Below are 23,641 nucleotides of genomic sequence, written 5' to 3' on the forward strand. Positions count from 1 at the left end.
ACCCCTCCATCAGTGCAGACCCCCCATCAGTACAGACACCCCCACCCAAGTGCAGACACCCCCATCAGTACAGACACCCCCACCTCAGTAACTACTTTTGGGAATCAGTGCGTCTATGGACGCCGAGTGTATGATACGGGAACGCGCCTGCAAGTTAACCCCCTTGGGAGAGAGCTTCCCAGAGGGAGTCATGTAATGCGGGGAGGAGCCACGAGAGCTGCCGTGGGACCCCAGAAGAGGACGATCGGGGCCACTCTGTGCAAAACGAACTGCACAGTGGAGGTAAGTATAACCTATTTGTTTTTTGTTTTTTTTAATTGAACATTTAATATCACTTTAACTTTATTTATTTTTGTTTTTCCAATTTTTATCATCTTTTGTTTGGCGCTATATTAGCATACCATTTTACATAGTTTAACTCTCATGCCGCGTACACACGATCGGAAATTCCGACAACAAAACCGTGGATTTTTTTCCAACGGAATTTTGGCTCAAACTTGTCTTGCATACACACGGTCACACAAATGTTGTCGGAAATTCTGAACGTCAAGAACACGGTGACGTATAACACTACGACAAGCCGAGAAAAATTAAGTTCAATGATTCCGAGCATGCGTCAAATTGTTTCCGAGCATGCGTAGGATTTTTGTGCATCGGACGATCGGAATTTCCGGCAAGAACCTTTGCTGTCGGAAAAAATTGAGAACCAGCTCTCCGACAGCAAATGTCCGATGGAGCCTACACACGGACGGAATTTCCAACAAAAAAGCTCACATCGAACATTTCTTGTCGGAATTTCCAATCATGTGTACGCGGAAATTACTCTTGCTGCAGAAGAATAACTGTGAGCTGCGTAAATCACAGACTTTTTGTATGATAACTATTCATATATATTTATTGTGTTCACAGGGAAAAATGAATGCTTCATTTTAGGGTTGTCCCGATACCGATACCAGTCCGCTGGGTGGCGTTCACGTCGTTTTCCGTGTTGGGTATGCAAATTAGCTATTTCCGACGATCCACGAATGTACGAGCGGCTGGCGCATTTTTTTACGGCGTCTCTAGTCGGCTTTTTCCGGCGTATAGTTAAAGCTGGTATTTTGCGGCGTATAGTTAGACTTGCCATGTTAAGTATGGCCGTCGTTCTCGCGTCGAAATTTGAATTTTTTTTTTTCGTAAGTCATCCGTGAATCGGGATGGACGTAATTCACGTGTAAGTAAAAAATAAAGACGTCATTTAGCGCAATGCGCGGCGGTAAATTTAGAAACGGAGCATGCGCTGTTCATTCGGCGCGGGGACGCGCTTCATTTAAATGAAATACAAAACAGATTATAGCGCACACATGCAAAAATGACATTTATCCTGCAAGGCTAGTTAAAAACACCTGAACATATTCAAAAAAAAGGGGGTTTGGTCACACTATATAGTCATATAGTGCTAAGCCCACTTACTGCGACAAAGTACCCCGAATTAGTGGGTCCTACACTAGTAATAGAATGAAAGAACCTGAGTCTCAACCATGTGCGCTATAATCTGTTTTGTACTGTATTTGGTCTTATAGCAGCACCAGCTTAGATGTATAGCATTTTTAGGGTGTGCCCACCAAGTATCTTTTTGTATTTTGTATAGACCCTGACCAGGTCTCTTGGCTGGAGCACCCCTCCCCCTCTTCATTACCTCACATTAGTGGCCACCATTGTATAGGAAGAATCCCTTCAGTTCTCCCACATAGAGGAGTATATCTCCCATGGTTGAGACCCAGGTTCTTTCATTCTATTACTAGGGTAGGACCCACTAATTCGGGGTACTTTGTCGCAGTAAGTGGGCTTAGCACTATATGACTATATAGTGTGACCAAACCCCCGTATTTTTGAATATGTTCAGGTGTTTTTAACTAGCCTTGCAGGATAAATGTCATTTTTGCATGTGTGCGCTATAATCTGTTTTGTACTGTATTTGGTCTTATAGCAGCACCAGCTTAGATGTATAGCATTTTTAGGGTGTGCCCACCAAGTATCTTTTTGTCATTTAAATGAAACACGCCCCCTAATCGCCGATTTGAATTCCGTCGCCAGAGATACACTACGCCGCCGTAACTTACGGCGCAAAATCTTTAAGGATTCGAAATTACGCCAGGTAAGGTACGCTGCGCCGATCTATTTCTATGTGGATTTGGCCCTAAGACTTTTTATAAAGTCTCAGAAATCTTTCATTAAAGTCTTCATGTTATATAGTTTGAAAGCCATGTCATGGATATATTATTTATCATTGTAAAAGAACATATTCCACTTTTCTTTTTTCTTCTCCAATCTTTCTGCAAAAAACAGCTTTGAAAAAACTGATATGGCGAGGAGGGCTTTGTGGCTTAAAGTAGAAGTCCACCCTAACACTAAAATCCCTGCATCTACAGACATCCATGATCTAACACTAACCTATCTAGCCCTGTAAAGAATAAATCAGTAAATCAGGCGGGTGCATAGGACACAGCCGACAACGGAAGCCCCATAGTAAGTCTATTGGTGACGTCACTCCCCATTCATTTCACAGCCGTTGTCGGCTGTGTCCTCTGAAGAGCTTCCGCCGCTGGAGACCGGATCAGATCAGCTTCAGAAAAGGTATGTGTACTGATTTCTTCTTTACAGGCCTAGATAGGTTAGTGTTAGATCATGGATGTCTGTAGATTCAGGGATTTTAGTGTTGGGGTGGCATACCTCCCAACTTTTCACAACATTGAAACATTGCGGGACACTGGGGAAGCATGACCGTTTGAGAAGCGGGGGGTCTGTGCTTCTAGCGCAGGACGCTGCCGAGAAAATCTCACTATAAGAGTTGTTTAACCGGTTGCTACCTTGGGACGCAAGAGAAATTATATGGCCATAGCAATGGGACAGGGGTCTGCCGCCGGACCTGCAGTTACAGTAGATTGTTCACGGTTCTTCCTCCTTCCAGTGTTGATGAGTGGGGGGGGGACTCTTCTTTCCCATTATGTGGAAAAATAACCTCTCTTGCAGGGATGCGGGAAGCTGTTGTCATTTCAGGAAAGTCCCACACAGTGTCCGTGCCAGTTGGGAGGTATGGGGTATGGGGTGGACTTACACTTTCTTGGATGGCAGATGTAGTATTAAAGCAAGCTCTGTGTTCCATACCTTATACCTTAGGATCAACGATATAGTCATCAATCACAAGCACTGTCCTCATTGTCAAGGAATTGGTAAGACCAGACTGTGAGGACTGCACAGAGAGAACCACAAATGCATGTAAGTGAAGAATTACGTTTATTTAAAAAAAAGTGATAACAATATATAAACATCTCCATGACAAACAGTGAACAACCAACCAAACAGTGACCCACAAACAACAAATAACTATATACAAATTAGGGTTGTCCTAACAAATGAAAGCTGTGATGTTCCCCGCACGCTGTTTAACCCATGCGGTGGCGGCATCAAGGTATGGGGGGACATGGCTGGATATAGGGGGGGCATGGCTGCATATAGGGGGGACATGGCTGCATATAGGGGGGACATGGCTGGATTTATGGGGGACATGGCTGGATATAGGGGGGACATGGCTACATATAGGGGGGACATGGCTGGATTTATGGGGGACATGGCTGCATATAGGGGGGACATGGCTGCATATAGGGGGGACATGGCTGCATATAGGGGGGACATGGCTGGATATAGGGGGGACATGGCTGCATATAGGGGGGACATGGCTGCATATGTGGGGGGACATGGCTGCATATGTGGGGGGACATGGCTGCATTTGGGGACACATTTAAAAAAAAGTATCGGTATTCGGTATCGGCGAGTACTTGAAAAAAAGTATCGGTACTTGTACTCGGTCCTAAAAAAGTGGTATCGGGACAACCCTAATACGAAGGGAAGTACCGCAATCTTAAATGTAGCAAGGCCAGGGTCATCAATGGGAGATCAGCAGATGGGACAGGGAACAAACAGGACCAGGAGAGGATGGATGAATAGGCTGCACGGTAGAGGTAAAGGTAACAGGAGGGACAGGTTCAGGATAGGCTCAGGATCAGGATCGGGATCAGATACAGGCTCAGGGTCAGGTACAGGTAGCTGCATGTTCAGATAACAGGATCGCAGGTCAGGGCCACAGGACGACACCAAGGCCACTAGAGAGTGAGAGTTGCCGGGTATTTATACATATCTCCTGCAATCAGGCTCAAGTGACGCCTGATCGCAGAAGATAATGATGACTCAATACTGCCGGAAAACACCCACTGGTGGACACCGGTACTACGGCCCATGGATCTGACAGTGCCACCAGCAGGTGAAATCCTTTATCACAGATCCTGGCTGCAAGAAGACAACCACTGGTGTACACCTGGTACTGTGATCCACGGGACCAACAGCGCCACCAACGGGTGAACCCTTTCCTGACACTCATGCACGCCGCTTGTTGCAAGCAGAGTGCCGATGAGGCGTGTCACTCTGACACAGCCCATCCCTGATTGGGCAGATTGGCTCTTTACCAGGTGACTGGCAGTGTCCAATCACAGCCGGTCACAGAATGTAAACAAACTGCGGTACCTAGCTGTTACCGGGTTCTCCTCCTCACACACCGATCCTGTGTGAGGAGGAGATTGTGGTAACAGTTAGTTACCGATTACAGTACACACAAATAAACACTAATTGCCCCAGAAATAAAACTGACCTGTCACCAGTCCATCAGAGTATCCGAGTACCTGGCACCAGCCCATCAGAGTACCCGAGTACCTGTCACCAGCCCTGAATACCAAATCTGCAGACCATCAGATTACCCAAGTACCTGTCACCAGCTCCAGAGTACCTGAGTACATATCTGCAGACCATCAGAGTACTCAAATACCTGTCTCCAGCCCATTATAATACCCAAGTACCTATCTGCAGACCATCAGAGTACCCGAGTACCTATCTGCAGACCATCTGAGTACCTGTCTCCAACTCATCAGAGTACCCGAGTACCTATCTGCAGACCATCAGAGTACCCGAGTACCTATCTGCAGACCATCAGAGTACCCGAGTACCTGTCTCCAACCCATCAGAGTACCTGAGTACCTATCTGCAGCCCATCAGAGTACCTATCTGCAAATCATGCCTCATGATTGTACTCCCTGCATGTTGGGCCCCTCTATGTGGCCAGGCTGTGTAAAAGTCTGACACATGTGGTATCGCCATACTCAAGATGAGTAGCAGAATGTATTTTGGGGTGTGATTTTTGCTATCTACATGCAATGTGTTACAAAAATCTTATGAATTGACAACTTTGTGTAAAAAAAATAAAAATAAATAATTGTAATTTTCTTTCCACATTTTCCAAAAACTTTTGAAAAAAAATTCAAAAGACTCATTATGCCTCATAGAATATACGTTGGGGTGTGTTACTTTCCAAAAAGGGGCCATTTTGTAAAACACAAATTCCACTGTCCTGGTGCTCCAGGGCCTTCAAAGTGTAATAGGTCGTTAGAAAATTATATGTGTAATCTCTGTATCTGGTCAGACTATGAAGAAGTCCTACACATGTGGTATCGCCATACTCGGGAGGAGTAGCAGAATGTAGTTTGGGGTGTAATTGGAAGTAAGCATATGCTGTGTGTGAGAAATAACTTGTTATTATGTCAATTTTGTGTAAAATAAATAAATAAGTTCAAGAATTGTGTGAAAAAAATTAAAATTTCCAAAAACACGCTATGTCTCTTACTAAATACCTTGAACTGTCTACTTTTCAAAAAGGGGTCATTCGGGGGCTATTTCCACTGTCCTGACATTTCAGGTCCTCAAGAAATTAGATAGGGCCCTTTCACACCAGCGGACGAACGGTCCGCTTTTCATAAGTCCGTTTACGAACTTACAATGGTTCCCTATGGGATCACGGCCGTTAGCGGATGGAGCATCCGCTAACGTCCGTAATCACCAGTCTCCGTCAGGATCCGTTTTTTCAGATGGAAGAAAACCCTATTTTTCTTCCGTCTGACGGATCGGATCAGATGAATACGGACAGACGGTCCGTATTCATCCGATTCCCCATAGGGGAGAGCGGAGGAGAGACAGGGCGGTCCCCGCTGAGCCAAACGGGCTAACGGAGCGGATCAATACGGATCCGCTCCGTGTGAAAGAGCCCATAGGCAGTCAATGCATCAGGTGTGATCAATTTTCAATGATTGCCACCATAGTTTGTATTCTCTATAACTTTCACACAGACTAAATAATATCCACTAATTTGGGTTATTTTTACCAAAGATATGTAGCAGTATACATTTTGGCCCAAATTTATGAACAGAAATTACTTTTTGGCTAAATTTTATAATAGAACTAAAAAAAAGTTGTTTTTTAAAAGAAAAATCTAATTTGTATCACTTATATCGCAAAAAATAAAAAACGCAGTGGCGAATAAATACCACCAAAAGAATGCTCTATTTGTGTGAAAAAAAGAAAAAAAATTTGTTTGGGTACAGTGTAGCATTACTGAGTAATTGGCATTCAAAGTGCGAGAGCACTGAAAATTGGTCTGGGCAAGAAGGGGGTATAAGTGCCCTGTATTGAAGTGGTTAAACATTCACAGTAAAAAAGTGAAAATTACCGTATTTATTGGCGTATAACACGCACAGGCGTATAACACGCACCTTCAATTTAAGAGGGAAGTTTCAGGATTTTTTTTTTTTTTAAATAAAGCACTTAGAAGCACAATAATGGTCAGTGCCCATCGATGCAGCCTCAATACAGTCTGATTAGTGACCATCTGCAGCCCCAATGCAGCCTGATCTGTTCCCATCTGCAGTCTGATCTGTTCCCATCTGCAGTCTGATCTGTTCCCATCTGCAGCCTGATCTGTGCCCATCTGCAGCCTCAATACACCCTGATTAGTGCCCATCTGCAGCCTGATCTGTGCCCATCTGCAGTTTTACCATCTCTCATGCAGTGCAGGAAATCACTGAGCCGTCATCTGTTTACTCGGCTATCAGCTGGCAGTCACATACACAGTTCCGCCTCCGCCATCGGCATTGGACCAGCTCCTGTGATTGACAGAACACTAGTTTAATGCCGGTGGCGGAGGAGGGACTGTGTGTGTGACGAGTGAGAGCCAAGTAAACAGGAGATGACAGCTCCGTGATTCTGGCGGCGCTCTCCTCCCTCCTTCTCTTTCGAGGTACACTATCGGCGTATAACACGCACCCGTGATTTGCCCCCTATTTTCAGGGGGAAAAAGTGAGTGTTATACGCCAATAAATACGGTACCTCTGCGCTACTATATATATATATATATATATATATATATACATATGGACATTTTCTTTGCATATTGCTAGTGTGACAGTAGGAGATGCTGTCAAGGTAAAATTGATAGTTTGGGGGACACAGGGTATGCACATTTGTTTGGTGCAAGACTTCAGAGCATAGATGTGGACTGGAGAAGACTGCTTTTGCAGCTTTCTCCAGGTTTTGGTATTCCGGCATGGGGCTCTGTAGTTTGGAGATTCCATAGTGTCTTGGGTGGGACGAGATCTCCAACCCTGTGTCCAGATTTTGTGGATGACCAGCAGGGTGTGTGCTCAGGTGAGCACAGCCCTTATAATGATTATGGGAAGACCTCATGGCTCCCAGTTGGAGACTGCTCCACACCCATAGAGACAGGAGGTCTCCAGGAGTAAGAGGGGCTGCAGGAGGCATACAACAGCCTGAGGGCTAAGGGCAGAGCGGGGCTGTGGGCGCTAAAGTGAAGCCATCCACATTGATAAATCCTGTGGCCTGTGTGACCAGGATAAAGAGCAGAGGTACTGCTAAAGAGAGCCAGGTGGGCTAGCATTTTCTGTTGTGTTCATTTGCTGGAGAAGAGCCCCTGCATGAGAAACCTTGATGTTATGGACTTTTTCTTGCCTTTTTAATAAAAATTGGCTATCAGTCCCTAAAATATCATTCCTGACTGGCTTGAATCACTGGAAAAACGCATCTACCACGAGAGCTAATGGTCCCCATGTTACACTAGATTATATAGATTGTTTTCACTTTTGATTATTTTTACCTAATTGACTCATTAATACCCCCTGCTGCTCAGCTGGGTGTGGTTGCGCTTTACTATTTTAATTTTGCTAAACATTCACAGTGCTGGGGAAAAAAGTAAGTGAACCCTTGGCGTTAATAGCTGGTCGAACCCTCATTTGGTAGCAATGACTTCAATCAAGCACTCTCGGTAGGCCTGGATCTGACCTGCACAATGATTAGGAGCCATTTTTGACCATTCCCCTTTACAAAACTGCTTCAGTTTAGACACATTTGTAGGATTTCTGCTGTGAATGCCTCTCTTGAGGTCATTCCACAGCATCTCTATGGTGTTAAGGTCTGGACTCTGCTTGGGCCACTCCTTTAACTGACTGTAAAACATGATTTACACACCATGGTCTTTTCCTGCTGACCTGGTGGACTTTCTTGTTTAGTTTTCCAGACAGCCTCACTGTTATTTAACCACTTCCCGACGGCCGTACGACTATATACGGCCGCAGGGTGGTTCTACTTCTCTGGGGCGCAGTGTTATTACGGCCGCCCCTTTCCGCGTTCCCCACACGCAGCGGGGAACTTCTGTGCTGGCCGTGTCCCTTGGACACAGCCAATCACAGATCGCCGTGAACGGCCAATCGAAGTGGCCGTTTGCTAGGCGATCTGTGCGGCCAATGAGAGATGATCTCATATGTTTACATATGAGATCATTTCTCATTGCCGGCTCTCACAGACAGCGGTGCTGTCAGGGAGAGAGGAGACCGATCTGTGTCTCTTGTACATAGAGACACAGATCGGTCACCTCCCCCAGTCACCCCCCTTCCCCCACAGTAAGAACACTATATAGGGAATACATTTAACCCCTTCCTCACCCCCTAGTGTTAACCCCTTCCCTGCCAGTCACATTTATACAGTAATTAGTGCATATTTATAGCACTGATCGCAGTATAAATGTGAATGGTGCCAAAAATGTGTCAAAAGTGTCTGATGTGTCCGCCATAATGTCGCAGTCGCAATAAAAATCGCAGATCCCCGCCATTACTAGTAAAAAAAAAATAATAAAAAATAATAATTCTGTCCCTTATTTTGTAGGCGCTATAACTTTTGCGCAAACCAGTCGCTAATTGCGATTTTTTTTTTTACTAAAAATATGTAGAATACGTATCGGCCTAGACTTAGGATAAAAAAAAAAGATAAAAAAAAATTGAGCTATTTATTATAGCAACAAGTAAAAAAATTTTTAATTTTTTTTCAAAATTGTCGCTCTATTTTTGTTTATAGCGCAAAAAATAAAAAACGCAGAGGTGATCAAATACCACCAAAAGAAAGCTCTATTTGTGGGAAAAAAAGGACGTCAGTTTTGTTTGGGAGCCACGTCGCACGACCGCGCAATTGTCAGTTAAAGCGACGCAGTGCCGAATCGCAAAAAGTCCTCTGGGCAGGAAGGGGGTTTAAGCGCCCAGTAAGGAAGTGGTTAAGATATTCGTGCTAACTATACCTAAAAAGGTTGCTTCAGCAATCTGCTTTTGACAAGAAAAGCAGGGAAAAACACTATTTTTTTTTTTTTCAATAACTGACAGCTATGGGTGGGAACCGTTGTACTAACCATGTAAGGTTAGTCCAGCGATCTCCCCCTCTGAGCTGTTGTGTTCTGACAGGAGGACGGCAGAACACTATGATCAGCGCTCTCTGCTATTGGCTGAGAGACCTGATCGGAAGACGGCGGGCTGCTGGTTTTTCAACATGCACAGCCGGCTTCTGTTGGACAGACCAACATACACATGGGCAGAATGTCGGCTGGTATTTCTTGTACCGTCAAATGTCTCCTGCCATTCTGCCCGTGTGTATGGGGCTTAAGGGTCTACTCTACACCCAAACATTCACATATCTGTTGTATCAGCCAAACAACCTTAGGCTGTGATTAGTTTATCCACATTAACAACCATTACACCATTTGTGGACTAATTAATACAATAAAATGTCTCAGGATCAGCATGTGTAATCTTAAAGTACACCCCAACTGAATGACATCCAGTTTCCTAAAGCAGTTTAGTAAACAACTGCAATTGTTTTTTTTATTAAAAATGTTTTCACCTTTTTTTAACCTTTGTCAAGAACTGACAGATGTCATAGCAGACAGTGGGCATTGTGGTATGTACTGACACATGACAGTCTGATGCCAGGTGAATGATAACAGCTGAAAGAGTAATGACTGGTTCCAGATTGATGACAGGCTGATAACCGATAAAAGACTGTCATTGGTCATCAGCCTGTCATCAGTCTTGTTTATCGCCTGTCATTAGTCTAATATCGGTTATCAGCCTGTCATCAGGTGACACTCTGATGACAGACTGATGACTGGGACCATGCTGATGACAGATGATATGCTGATAACCGGTGACATGCTGATGACAGATGACAGACTGATGACTGGGACTACGCTGATGACAGATATGCTGATAACCGGTGACATGCTGATGACAGATGACAGACTGATGACTAAGACCATGCTAATGACAGATGATATGCTGATAACCGGTGACATGCTGATGACAGATGACAGACTGATGACTGGGACCACGCTGATGACAGATATGCTGATAACCGGTGACATGCTGATGACAGATGACAGACTGATGACTGGGACCATGCTAATGACAGATGATATGCTGAAAACCTGATAACCGGTGACATTCTGATGACAGACGACGGACTGGAGCCATGCTGTTGAAAAACTGACACACTCATAACAGACTGATGATAGATTGATGACAGGTGACATCCTGATGACAAGTAACAAACTGATGTCAGGTGACACACTGATGACTAATGAAAAACGAATAACTAGTGACAGATTGATGACAGATCAAGGTATACAGTGGGTAAAATAAATATTGAACAGGTCAAGATTTTTCTAGGTAAATCTATTTCTAAAGGTGCTATTGACATGAAATTGTCACCACGTTGGTAACAACCCAGGCAATTCATACACATAAAGAAACTAAAAGAAATAAAGTTCAGAAATTAAGTTATGTGTAATAAAATGGAATGACACAGGGAAAAAGTATTGGACACATAAAGAAGGGGAGGTGCTTAAAAGGGTATGGAATGCCAGGACACCAGCTGAAATCTATCAGTAATTTGAAAGCAATCCTGCCCCTTGTCAGTGCAAATTAATATCAGCTGGTTCAGTCTCAACTGATGGCCTATAAAAAGGTGTTTCATTACCAAGGTGTCACACAAGAAACATCTCATAATGGGTAAAAGAAAAGGGCTCTCTCAAGACCTTTGCAACCTTATTGTGGCAAAACATACTGGCATTGGTTACAGAAGGATTTCTAAAACTTCTGAATGTTCCAGTGAGCACTGTTGGGACCATAATCTGGAAGTGAAAAATACATAATTTCACCATAAACAGTCCACGGCCAGGTGCTCCTCTCAAGATTTCTGACAGAGGAGTGAGAAAGGAATTATCATATGAGTTTTCCAAGAGCCAAGGACCACTTGTGGAGTGCTTCAGAAAAACCTGAAATTAGCAAATCCAATTGTTTCAAAGTAAACAATAAGTAATGCATTGCTGAAGAAAAAGCATGCTGAAGCTCTTTAAAGTTTGATGCACAACATTTAGACAAGCCTGTGAAATACTGGGAGAATACAGTCTGGTCAGATGAGACCAAAATTAAACTCTTTGGGCCAGATTCAGGTAGAATCGCCTATCTATAGTCGGGCGTAGCGTATCTCAGATACATTACGCCGCCGTAACTTAGTGAGGCAGGTCCCGTATTCTGAAAGAACTTGCGCCCTAAGTTACGTCGGCGTAGTGTAAATGGGCCGACGTAAGCCCGCCTAATTCAAAGTAGGCTGGTAGTGGGCGTGTTGTATGTTAATGACTCGTGACCCCACGTAATTGACGCTCCTAACGAGTGGCGCATGCGCCGTCCGTGAAAGTATCCCAGTGCGCATGCTCCAAATTACGCTGCAAATAGTCAATGCTTTAGACGTGAACGTAACTTCCGCACAGCCCTATTCACGTACGACTTACGCAAACGATGTAAACAACGCAAAATTCGACGTCCATACTTAACATTGGCTACGCCTCATATAGCAGGAGTAACTTTACGCCGAAAAAAGCCTTACGTAAACTACGTAAATCAATGCGCTGGGCGCACGTACGTTTCTGAATCGGCGTATATAGCTCATTTGCATATTCTATGCGTAAATCTACGGAAGCGCCCCTATCGGCCAGCGTAAATATGCACACCAAGATACGACGGCGTAGGAGACTTATGCCGCTCGTATCTAGGCAACAGTGAGGCGTATCTGATTCTATGAATCAGGCACAGAGATGCGACGCCTCACACTCAGAGTTACGACGGTGTATCTGGAGATACGCCGTTGTAACTCCTTTGTGAATCTGGGCCTTTGGATGCCATAATACACCCCATGTTTGGAGGTCAAATGGCATTGCACATCACCCTAAAAACACCCCCATACCAACAGTGATGTTTGGAGGTGGGAACATCATGGTGTGGAGCCGTTTTTCAGCATACGGTACTTGCAAACTTTATATCATTTTGAAGGATGATGAATGGAAAAATGTACCAAGACATTCTTGATAAAAATTTGCTGCCATCTACTGGGATGATGAAGATTATACGAGGGTGGACATTTCAGCAAGACAATGATTCTAAACACAAAGCCAAGGAAACTCTCAATAGGTTTCAAAGAAAGAAAATAAAGCTGCTAGAATGGCCCAGCCAATCACCTGACTTGAATCCAATAGAAAATCTATGAAAAGAACTAAAGATCAGAGTTCATAGAAGAGGCCCACAGAACCTTAAAGTGGTTGTAAACCCACTTTTTTTACTTTTACCTACAGGTAAGCCTATAACAAGGCTTACCTGTAGGTAAGGAGAATATCTCCTAAACCTGCACGGTTAAGGAGATATTCCCCTCGCAATGCGGGCGGCGCATGCGCAGGGGGGAATCCATGGCAAAAGGACCGGCATCCGCCGGACCCTGCCGATTTTAAACCTCCCGCGCGCACGCGCGGGAGTGGCGTCATCGCCGCTCCAGCCAATCACAGCGCTGGAGCGGCGATACCCGGAAGACACGCCGGAGCAAGATGACATCCTGCTCGGCGTGGACCAGGTAAGTGGTGTTCACCTCGTTCCGAGGTAAGTATTTCATAATCGGCTAGTATGCGGTGCATACTAGCCGATTATGCCTTTTGCCTTGCAGGTTTAAAAAAAAAAAAAAAAAAAAGTTTATGCGGTTTACAACCACTTTAAGATTAGACTGTGTGAAATGATGGGCCAAAATCTCACCTGAGCAATGCATGCGACTAGTTTCTCCATACAGGAGGCATCTTAAAGCTGTCATTACCAACAAAGGATTTTGTACGAAGTATTAAATACATTTTAGTTCGCGTGTTCAATACTTTTTTCCATTTTATTACACATAACTTCAAGGGGTTGTGCAGGTACAATTTGTTTTCCTAAATAGCTTCCTTTACCTTAGTGCAGTCCTCCTTCACTTACCTCATCCTTCGATTTTTGCTTTTAAATGTCCTCATTTCTTCTGAGAAATCCTCACTTCATGTTCTTCTGTCTGTTAAGCCCCATACACACTATCAGGCCTCGTACACACGACAGAGTTTCTCGGCAGAATTCACCGAGAAACTCGGTCAAAACCCGGATTCTGCCGAGAAACTCTGTCGTCTGTACACTTTTGGCTCGATGGAGCCGCCGAGGAGCTCGTCGAGAAAATAGAGAACATGTTCTCTATTTTCTCGTTGTTCTATGGGAGAAGGCGGCCCGCCGAGCTCCTCGGCGGCTTCATCCCAGAACTCGACGAGGAACTCGACGTGCTTGGCACGTCGAGTTCCTCGGCCGTGTGTACGGGGCCTCAGTTTTCCTGATGGTTTTCTCTTCAGGTTTACCAAAACCATCTAAGGCTGGGTTCACACTACGGTTTTCCCGTCCGTCAGCCGCATACGATTTATATGAAAAACCGTATGCGGCTGAAACGGACGGGAACGTATGGAACCGCACACATGTGCGTTTTCCATTGACATTAATGTTAAAGGAAAACGTATGCGTTTGCCATACTGTTTTAAAAACGACCGCAAAACCGTGGTTGAACACGGTTTTGCGTACGTTTAAAAAACGTTTTGCCAGCAAATCGTACGCACCCGGATGCATCTGAGTGCATACGATTTGCAATGCATTCTCTATCTATACGTTTTCCCATCCGGGCCCGTACGTTTTCAATACTGAAATCGTATGCGGCTGACGGACGGGAAAACCGTAGTGTGAACCCAGCCTAATATGAGGTCAAACCTTAAGCGTTTCAATTTGAATGCAATCAGGCAGATCCTTGTACTAAATGGTTTTGGTAAACCTGAAGAGAAAACCAGCAGGAAAACTGATATTTTCTTCCGTCAAAAAAACAGAATGGACGAAAAACGGACGTTAGCGGATGATCCGTTTACCATCCGATCCGCTAACATCCGTTTTTCATCAAAATATGTAAAAAGCCACAAAAAAAAAAAAACGGACGAAAAAACGGATGGAAAAACTGATGGAAAAACTGATGAAAAACTGATGGAAAAACGGATCAACTGATGAAAAAAAAACTGATCTAAAAAACTGAGCTGACTTGTGAAAGAGCCCAAAGTGAGGATTTCTCAGAAGAAATAAGGATATTTAAAAGCAAAAATCGAAGGATGAGGTAAGTGAAGGAGGACTGCACTAAGGTAAAGGAAGCCATTTAGGGAAAAAAAATTGTACCTTTACAACCCCTTTCATTTGTGAACGGATTTGTTTTGGTTTCTTTGTATGTATGGAGTGCATGAGTTGTTACCGACGTGGTGAAAATGTCAATAGCACCGTTAGAAATATATTTACCTAGAAAAAATACTTATTTTACCTGCCGTATATATTCATCAGTACACCATGGATCGATTAAATGTCATCCAAAGCTTTTATTGCATTAAGATCACATCACAGAAGACCAAGTGCAACGTTTCAGAGCTGCACAGGATCCCTTCATCAGGCATGTGATTAAATATCTGACTAAAGGGTCCTGCATGGCCGGGCCCCTAAATGTGATGTGATCTTTCTGAAGTAAAAGCTTTGGATGACATTTAAAGGGTTACTAAAGGAATTTTTGTTTTCTTTAAAATAACAAACATGTCATACTTACCTCCACTGTGCAGTTCGTTTTCCACAGAGTGGCCCCGATCCACGTCTTCTGGGGTCCCTCTGCGGCTGTCTCTGGTCCTCCCTGCAATTACTCACCATAGTCATGCGAGGGCTCACATGGTGGTCAGTAATTGCGCGCACGCTCCCGTGATACAGCGAGCGGCCATGGCCACTCACTGTATCACTCGGCCCCGCCCCTCGGCACGCCGCGTCACTGGATGTGATTGACAGCAGTGCCAGCCAATGGCTGCGCTGCTCTTAATCCATGCGCTCTAGCCAATCAGCGGCCAGGCTGAGCGGCGAAGAGGATCTTGGAACCGCGCGGGACTTTCGAGGGGTCAGGTAAGTATAACGGGGTCTCGGAGGGGGGGGGCCGCATCCAATGTTTTTTCACCTTAATGCATAGATTGCATTAAAGGGGAGGTTCAGCCGAAAAACGACTTTCTCTTATTACACTGGCCCCCCACATTACAATACGATTATGCCTATTAGTTTTTTTTTGCTGCTGTACATACCTTCGTACAGCTAATTCACCCGTGGCTTCCGGGTTGCGAGTCCCGCGGGAGTGGGCATTCCTAACATTCCTAACTCTTTCCTCCTCTCACATATTGGACCTGCCATTTCTCCCGTTCCACCATTGGCTGAGACGTTCCATTGCTGCCTACTGTGTATATCCCCTATGCTCTGACTGATCCTGATGGATCATATGCTCTGGTAAGGGTCAGTGTGTGTACCGGTGGTGGTTGTTTCATGTTCACACTGTCTGTTGCCAGTCACTGGGGGATGCACTTATGTGTTTTATCTTACACGGATTTACACTATATGAGTTTCTTTTTTCTTCTGGTTGCTTTATTGATGGATTGGTGACCCCTGGAGGGACCGTATATACAGACAAGTTCTACTTCAGCATACCCAGTGATTTCAGCTTGACTAGGTCCGTTAGGACCTTCCTTTGTGGTAAGGGTCAGCAAGTTGCATTTTCCATATTGGAGCCAGACTTCACTCTTCTGTTTCACATTGGGGTGTCACGCTCCAAACCTGATTTTCACTTGGACTATTAACCATTTGTTTTTCACTTATGTGTACCACACAATCCTGATTGACATTGTTCTTTCACATAGCCTTCTGTCCTCTGAAGGCCTTCAGTTTAGTTTTTTCAGCGCTACTCCATTTTTTTGTATAAGATTTTATGTTAGTATAACATTTTTGAGTTAGCAGCTTGTTCACTAATTGTTTTTGTTGTTTTTTTTGGTAAGCGCACTTTTTCCTTTTTATATTCCTAACATGCTGGTGATTGACGTTTTGACAAAAAACGAGCTCCCCCCGTCGCGTAAGCTGCGTCACGATTGGCGAAAGGAGCCGAACGGCGAGTCGGCGATATACTGCGCCTGCGCATCGCCGTTCGGCTCCTTTCGCCAATCGTGACGCGGCTTACGCGACGGGGGGGGAGCTTGTTTTTTGTCAAAACGTCAATCACCAGCATGTTAGGAACGTCCACTCCCGCGGGACTCGCAACCCGGAAGCCACGGGTGAATTAGCTGTACGAAGGTATGTACAGCAGCAAAAAAAAAACTAATAGGCATAATCGTATTGTAATGTGGGGGGCCAGTGTAATAAGAGAAAGTCGTTTTTAGGGTGAACCTCCCCTTTAAGGTGAAAACATTTTTTTTTTCTTTACAACTCCTTTAATCGATCCATGGTGTGCTGGTGAATATGTGCATTGATATGTGATGTTGGTAGTCGCTGCAGCACCCAGTACTGCTGAGCTTATTTCCAGGAACATGTGCGATGGGAATAAGAACAATAAGAATGACACACTGATGACAGGTGTATTATGATCATATGCTCTGCGACTTCCAATCATCTCGTTGAATAAGCACAGACTGCAGTGCATATCACTGGCGATTTCCTGCCACTCTGTGCCCGCTCCCCCAATACACACCGAGTGTACAGAGTTCCGGGCACAACATATCACGTTATTCAGTATAAACATCTCCAGAGGGATCCTCTGACAAAACAGCCCCTCCCACAAATCATCATTACCAAGCAGCCATGTAAAAATGTCCTGGCTACTTCCGGTCACATGACAGTGATGTCATCAGCCTGCGCCCGGGTGTGTGCTGTCATCGGTAATCGATAGAACACCGGCTTGTGTAGGAGATCAGTGTAGCAGGGAGGGACAGGATGGCCGGAGGTCTGCTGAGTTGGTGTGTCAGTGAGCTGGAAAGTCGCTTTGGTCTGAGTGTCAGTGAGGACATCGTGCAGTAAGTCTCATAAACTGGCCACGTATATCTCCATTTGTGTGCTGGACGTTTTTTTATGGTTTCTGACGCTTAGATACCCAGGCCAAGTTTAGCGTTGTCAGTATGACTGTTGTTTCTATGGCTGAGTTGTCAGACTGCAGATCTAAGAACACGCACAGGTGCACAGTCCTATATCTTTCTGCTACAAACCTAAAGTATCAAATCCCAACCCAAAAATGTATTATATTGCAGCTTATCAAATCATTAGATGTGGTGACTGCAGAATAATTTTACTTTCAAATGATTTTAGTATGCATTTTCTTTTCATGCTTTGCTTTAAATGTTAATACTATATACGATAGAAATGTATGTTTTGATGTGTATTATTATACTTGCATTGTTTTCTTTTTCCCTTTTTCTGTAATATAAATTATTAATAAAAACATTGAATCGTATAGATGTGGTGACTGCATTCGTGGTTTTAATTTTTTGGCTTATTTCTCTTGGTTTCCACCTGGTGATCTGGGCAGTAACGCACCTCCCTTTATTAGTGAGACACAACTCTGGAGGAATGAGCACAGCAGAAATTTTCGGGGGGGGGGGGGGGGGGGGAAGCAGGTACCTGATTTTGACAGGTAACCGCTCCCACTTCTGGGTGAGTTTGCTGCAGCAAACTCAACCAGAAACTCATCAAGCAATTCACAAAGTGCAGCGCACTTCACGTATTGCAGTAGGGAATTTTCATGGCCGGTTTCCGTTAGCCGAGTTGGCGGCAGCAGCACCTGAGAGCTGATTGAAAAATCGGCTCAGGTGATGACACGGCTGGATTCGTGGACAGGTAAGTGTCCCAATATTAAAAGTCAGCAGCTGGAACTCTGTTTTAAATGGACTAGCAAATGTGGATACACAAACACATTTTTAAGCCAAACTTCAGCTCACACTCTATAAGTAGTTGCAGCAACATTATTTCCTTTTGGGATAAAGGTTTTATATAAATAAAAGCTGATCATTGTAAGCACCCCTCTCAGTGGGTAAATGGTTTGTCTCCACTCTTTAACTGCTACATCTGCAGCTGTTTTGCTGAAAAGCAACAGACTTACTGGCAGGACCCTATGAAACTAAAGGAAAGAAAACGAATGCAGCCACCACAACAAGAATTGATAATCTGCAATAGAATACTTTTTTTTTTTTTTTGGGTGTGTGTTTAATTCTGCTTTTATTAAAGCTGAGCTCTAGGTATGATTTAAATCAACTCGATTTTAAATCATTATTTTTAAAGAGCAACTGTCTCCTCTGAACTGCTGTTGACTTTCAGACAGTCACAGTGACTTTAATGGGACGGCTGGTGCTTCGGAGGTGACACAACAAGGTGAGGGACATGGCGGCAGCAGGTGAGTGGATGCCGGTAAACAGGCGCTGCCATGATGGATCTGAAATGACAGGTGCTCTTTAAATGTAAGGACTTGCTGGTAATTAGAATATTTTATATAATTACAAACAAAATGAAGGTTTCCTATTTAGGTAAAACGCTGCTAGTTTTAGCGGCGATTTATCGTAGTTTTACTGGTGCTTTTCAGGCACTAGCGGAGTGCTTTTACCTCCCCCCAACGGCCCAATAAAGGATTAAAAGCGCTGCTGCTCATTGATTTCAATTGGCAGGGGCGCTTTAGGTGCGGTGTATACAACGCGCCTAAAATGCCTCAAAGATGATGCTTGCAGGACGCTTTTGGATGTCCTGCCAGTGTAAAGGCACTCGGGCTTTCACACTGGGATTGCAGATAAGCCATTTTTCAGGCGCTAAGTGTTGGCTTCCTGACGGACACGGGCACGTGGACTTGCGAACACACCTGAGTTCATCCTTATTTAAAAAGAAAAGCACCTGAAAAAGCGTGCCTCATTTTGCCAGCATTGCAGTGCGTTTTAAAATGTTTGCAATCCTAAATCGTTAGATGTGAATGGAGCCAGTTCACTACAGAACACACACATCGGTTATTTATCACCTGCCTGTATGCCGTCGGTTTTTTAAAGCGGGGGTTCACCCTAAAAACGATTTTCTAACATGACATCCAGCTCACTCTCTACATTGACAGTATGCCGTTTTTTTTTTTTTTTTTTCTGTACATACCTTTTTGTACAGCTATTTTCTTCCCCGGCTTCCGGGTAGGGCCTCCCGCGGGAGTGGGCGTTCCGATCCAGCAGTTGATTGACGTGATGACAAAAACGACCTCCACTCGTCGCATAAGGAGCGTCAGGGGTTGCCGAACGTCGGTGCACAGGCGCCGTATAGCGCCGACTCGCCGTTCGGCTTCTTTTGGCAACCCGTGACGCTCCTTATGCGACGGGTGGAGGTTGTTTTTCATCAATCACCTGCTGATATGAACTCCCGCGGGAGGCCCTACCCAGAAGCCGGGGAAGAAAATGGCTGTACAAAGGTATGTACAGCAAAAAAAAAAACGGCATACTGTCAATGTAGAGAGTGAGCTGGATGTCATGTTAGAAAATCGTTTTTAGGGTGAACCCCCGCTTTAACAAAGTCTAAGGCTGGGTTCACACTTATGCGAATTTAGTGAGGGAAAGTTTGCTTGACAGGAGAGCGTGACTGGCTCTCAATGGAGCCAGTTCATACAGCTCCGGGGTGGTGGTCCGCATTTATTCAGGGTCATGTGCGTCTTTGGTTCCGATTCAGGTGCAAATTCAGGCAAACATTCAGACCTGGTTCGCACCTGAACCGGTGTACAGGGACGCACCGGGCCCTCTGCTGTGAGCTACATTGTGTGTGAACCCGGCCTGAAATACCAATGAGGGAAACTCTGCACTGGCCAGTAAATGAAAAGTATACAATGTATCCGTGTGGAAAATGTTCTGCCGTGAGCTCAGGAATGGAAATAAATTGTAACATTTCACCAGAGGGATATGGTTCTGGGAACGAAAGCTCACTGGAATGTCTTCAGAGCTTCATAATATTTCTGTGTTTATTTACAACACTTTCTTCCTCCGGTGCAATGGTTGGCATGGGAGGAAAAAAAACACCAAAAATAATGCAAAATTGAATTGATAAATATCGCGAAACATAAATTTTTAACACATTTGGTAAATAACACATTTTTTTTTTTTAACTAAAACATGTATGCAGTATTTTATCTCTTAGTGAATTGACTCCCTTGTCTAGGGTTGAGATTTACAGATGGGCAACATCAATGACCAATGGGGAGACAGGAAAGATTTTTTTTTTTTTTTACTTGGGGTGAATTCCAGGATAAGCAAGTATTCACACTGGTGCGACATGGGATCCGACTTGTGAGAGAACAAGTTGCATGACATGTCAAGTTAAATGTTTCCCTATGATAGCAGTCTTAAAGCGGCGTTCCACCCAAAAGTGGAACTTCCACTTTAAAGACTCCTCACCTCCCTGGCATGTGGGGGAGCGTGTACCTAATTTTGACAGGTACCCGCTCTGACTCAAGCAAAAGTTCTCTTCACCCCTTCCCTTCCTGCAATCTTCTGGGACATGTCACAGGTCCCAGAAAATTGCCCAGCCATTGAGGAGGCACAGCTTGGGGCTTCACAGCTGGGTGCCCACACTTGTGATGCCAACGCTGGAGAGAACCGAAAGCTCAGCGGCTGCATCGCTAGACCTTGGGACAGGTGTGTGTGTTTGTTAAGTCAGCTGCTACACTTTTAGTAGCTGCTGACTTTTAATACACAAACACAAGAGGAACTCCATTTTAACTGATCTGACACAAGTCGCTCCAACTTTTGAAAAGATTCCTGCACTACATTAGTCCGACTTTGATATGACTTCAATGCCACAGAGTGTAAAATGTCGCATCACAGTCATATTCCAAAGTTGCACTAAAAGTCAGTTGACTTTGGAGTCGGGCTAGTGTGAACCAAGCCTAACTTGAATCTTGGTGTGCTTTGTGTATTTGTGCCAGACCTGTGCAGTAATTCAATGTGAAACTGTGCAGGCGCTTCTTGTAATAAAGACCAGTTACTGCTGCTCTCGCTTCTTGTGCAGGGTGACTGGTCTTGTATCCGCCTACCTGTAGTTTTGTGCAGGCAGCCTGTAGTGGGTGGAGCCTGCTGTGTCCTTTCCATTGGTCTGCTTTCAGTTAGATGACCCAAAACAGATAACAGTGGTTGTGAACCCTTACATATACCCAGTGAAGTGACTGGCCTCAGGTGGTACAGAGATGAAACCAATCCTCCTACAAAAGTGTTGCCTGTTTATCTACAGCCATCTTTCATCTCCATCCCTTCAAGGTGTAGAATTTACACAGGATTTCTTAGCTCTGAAAAGCAGGGGGTGGAGAGATGAGATGGCATCAGTGAGAGACAATTGGAGGATAGGGACACCCCCCCCCTTCACACAGGAACAGAGCTGACGCTATCAATCAGCTGGAGTTCCCTCCCCTGTCACCGTTTTTTCTTTTGGTGTCAGCAAAACTTGTCAGTAGTGACTTATGCTGATGACAGAGAAACGAGGCAGTGGACAAAAAAAATGTTTAGTGCTCTGAATTGAGGCAAGCACACATAATGGAGGGATATGCTTTGTTCATGCTTCATGTCTGAGGTTTACAACCCCTTTAAATACAGTATATTGCATAGCAAGGACAGTGTAGGTCCAGATTTGAATATGATTCTGCTTTTTACAGTATTCTGAGATTCAGCTTTTTGATAAATTATAACAGATATCTTATTTGAAGTGTCTACCCTAAGCAGTTCCACTTGAAAATAGTCAACAACCGTTTTTTTCCTTCACGGAAGTCCATCACCACATAGTCACCTTCTTAATTAACAAAAATCTTACTAGCATCCTCTTTAATACACATTAGAAATTCCTAAAAACCTGGTCCCCATGGATACATAGAAACTCACCCCTCCATGCCCCAAGCAAGCTATGCCCTAGGTTTCTGATCGGGGTGCCCCAACATCCTTCTTCTGTTCTCATCTTACTAAAAAAATTGTCTTCCAATGATAGTACTATATGAATCGTTACTCTAACCCTGGTATGTCACCTGCCATACTCATTGGGCCAGATTCTCGTAGATCGCCGCATCTCTGCGGCGGCGTAACGTATCTCATTTACGTTACGCCGCCGCAAGTTTTACGGGCAAGTGCTTGATTCACAAAGCACTTGCCTGTAAAGTTGTGGCGGCGTAGCGTAAATCCCCCGGCGCAAGCCCGCCTAATTCAAATGATCCGGGTAGGGGGCGTGGATCATTTAAATTAGGCGCGTTCCCGCGCCAAATGTACTGCGCATGCGCCGTCCCTAAAATTTCCCGATGTGCATTGCGCTAAATGACATCGCAAGGACGTCATTGGTTTCAACGTGAACGTAAATGGCGTCCAGCCCTATTCACGGACGACTTCCGCAAACAAATACGTTTTGAAATTTCGACGCGGGAACGACGGCCGTACTTAACATTGACTGCGCCTCATATACCCAGGGGCAACTTTACGCGTCGCAAATCTAACGTAAACGTCGTAACTTCACTGCGTCGACCGCGCTACGTTCGGGAATTCGCGTAATTTGCATACTCGACGGGGAAAACGACGTCGGCGACACCTAGCGGCAAAAAAAAATTGCATTTAAGACCCGACAGCGTAAGAGCCTTACTCCTGTCGGATCTAATGCTTATCTATGCGTAACTGATTCTATGAATCAGGCGCATAGATACGACGGGCAGACTCAGAGATACGACGGTGTATCAGGAGAAACGCCGGCATATCTCTTTTGAGAATCTGGCCCAGAGATTTTAACTAAGTTTACTGTCCCCATCGACTTGCGCACTCTGGAATTCTTTCATATGTTGGTTACTTTTATATATAGCATAACCCGTACAAATATGTAGTATCTTGAAAAAATGTATTAAAAAAGCAGACAGGAAAGCATTTTTTTTTTCTTTTCATTTGGACAATTTTGTATTTGTTTCCTACAGATACATCCTTTCTATTGATACAGAAGAAGAGATTGACGAGTATGTCAATGACCTGGTCCAGGGCGCTGAGGAGAGGAAGCAGATATTCATACGTGAGCTTAAACATAGGTGGAAAAGGACCAGACAGCCATGCAGCTCCAACTACGCTCAAATCGTTAGGAAAGATGGTCAGTTGTACATAAAGCCTGTGAATTTCTGTTTCTATTGGCTAGTCTTTACTACCCAGATGGCAGATTTGTGGTGAGCTCAC

The 23,641-nt window shown here is 44.5% G+C and overlaps 1 protein-coding gene across 1 annotated transcript in view; it reads left to right on the plus strand.

The window, feature by feature from the left end:
• The first annotated feature begins 17,275 nt into the window (after positions 1 to 17,275).
• Positions 17,276 to 23,641, plus strand: part of TRIP4 (thyroid hormone receptor interactor 4) — a 56,382-nt gene continuing 50,016 nt past the window's right edge. The window contains exons 1-2 of the mRNA XM_040342936.1: positions 17,276 to 17,470; positions 23,392 to 23,558. Of these exons, the coding sequence (XP_040198870.1) occupies positions 17,391 to 17,470; positions 23,392 to 23,558 (247 nt within the window). The 5' untranslated portion in view covers positions 17,276 to 17,390. The remainder of the gene's footprint in view (positions 17,471 to 23,391; positions 23,559 to 23,641) is intronic.

The sequence above is a fragment of the Rana temporaria genome, chromosome 3 (genome assembly GCF_905171775.1).
Source record: "Rana temporaria chromosome 3, aRanTem1.1, whole genome shotgun sequence".
NCBI lineage: Eukaryota > Metazoa > Chordata > Amphibia > Anura > Ranidae > Rana > Rana temporaria.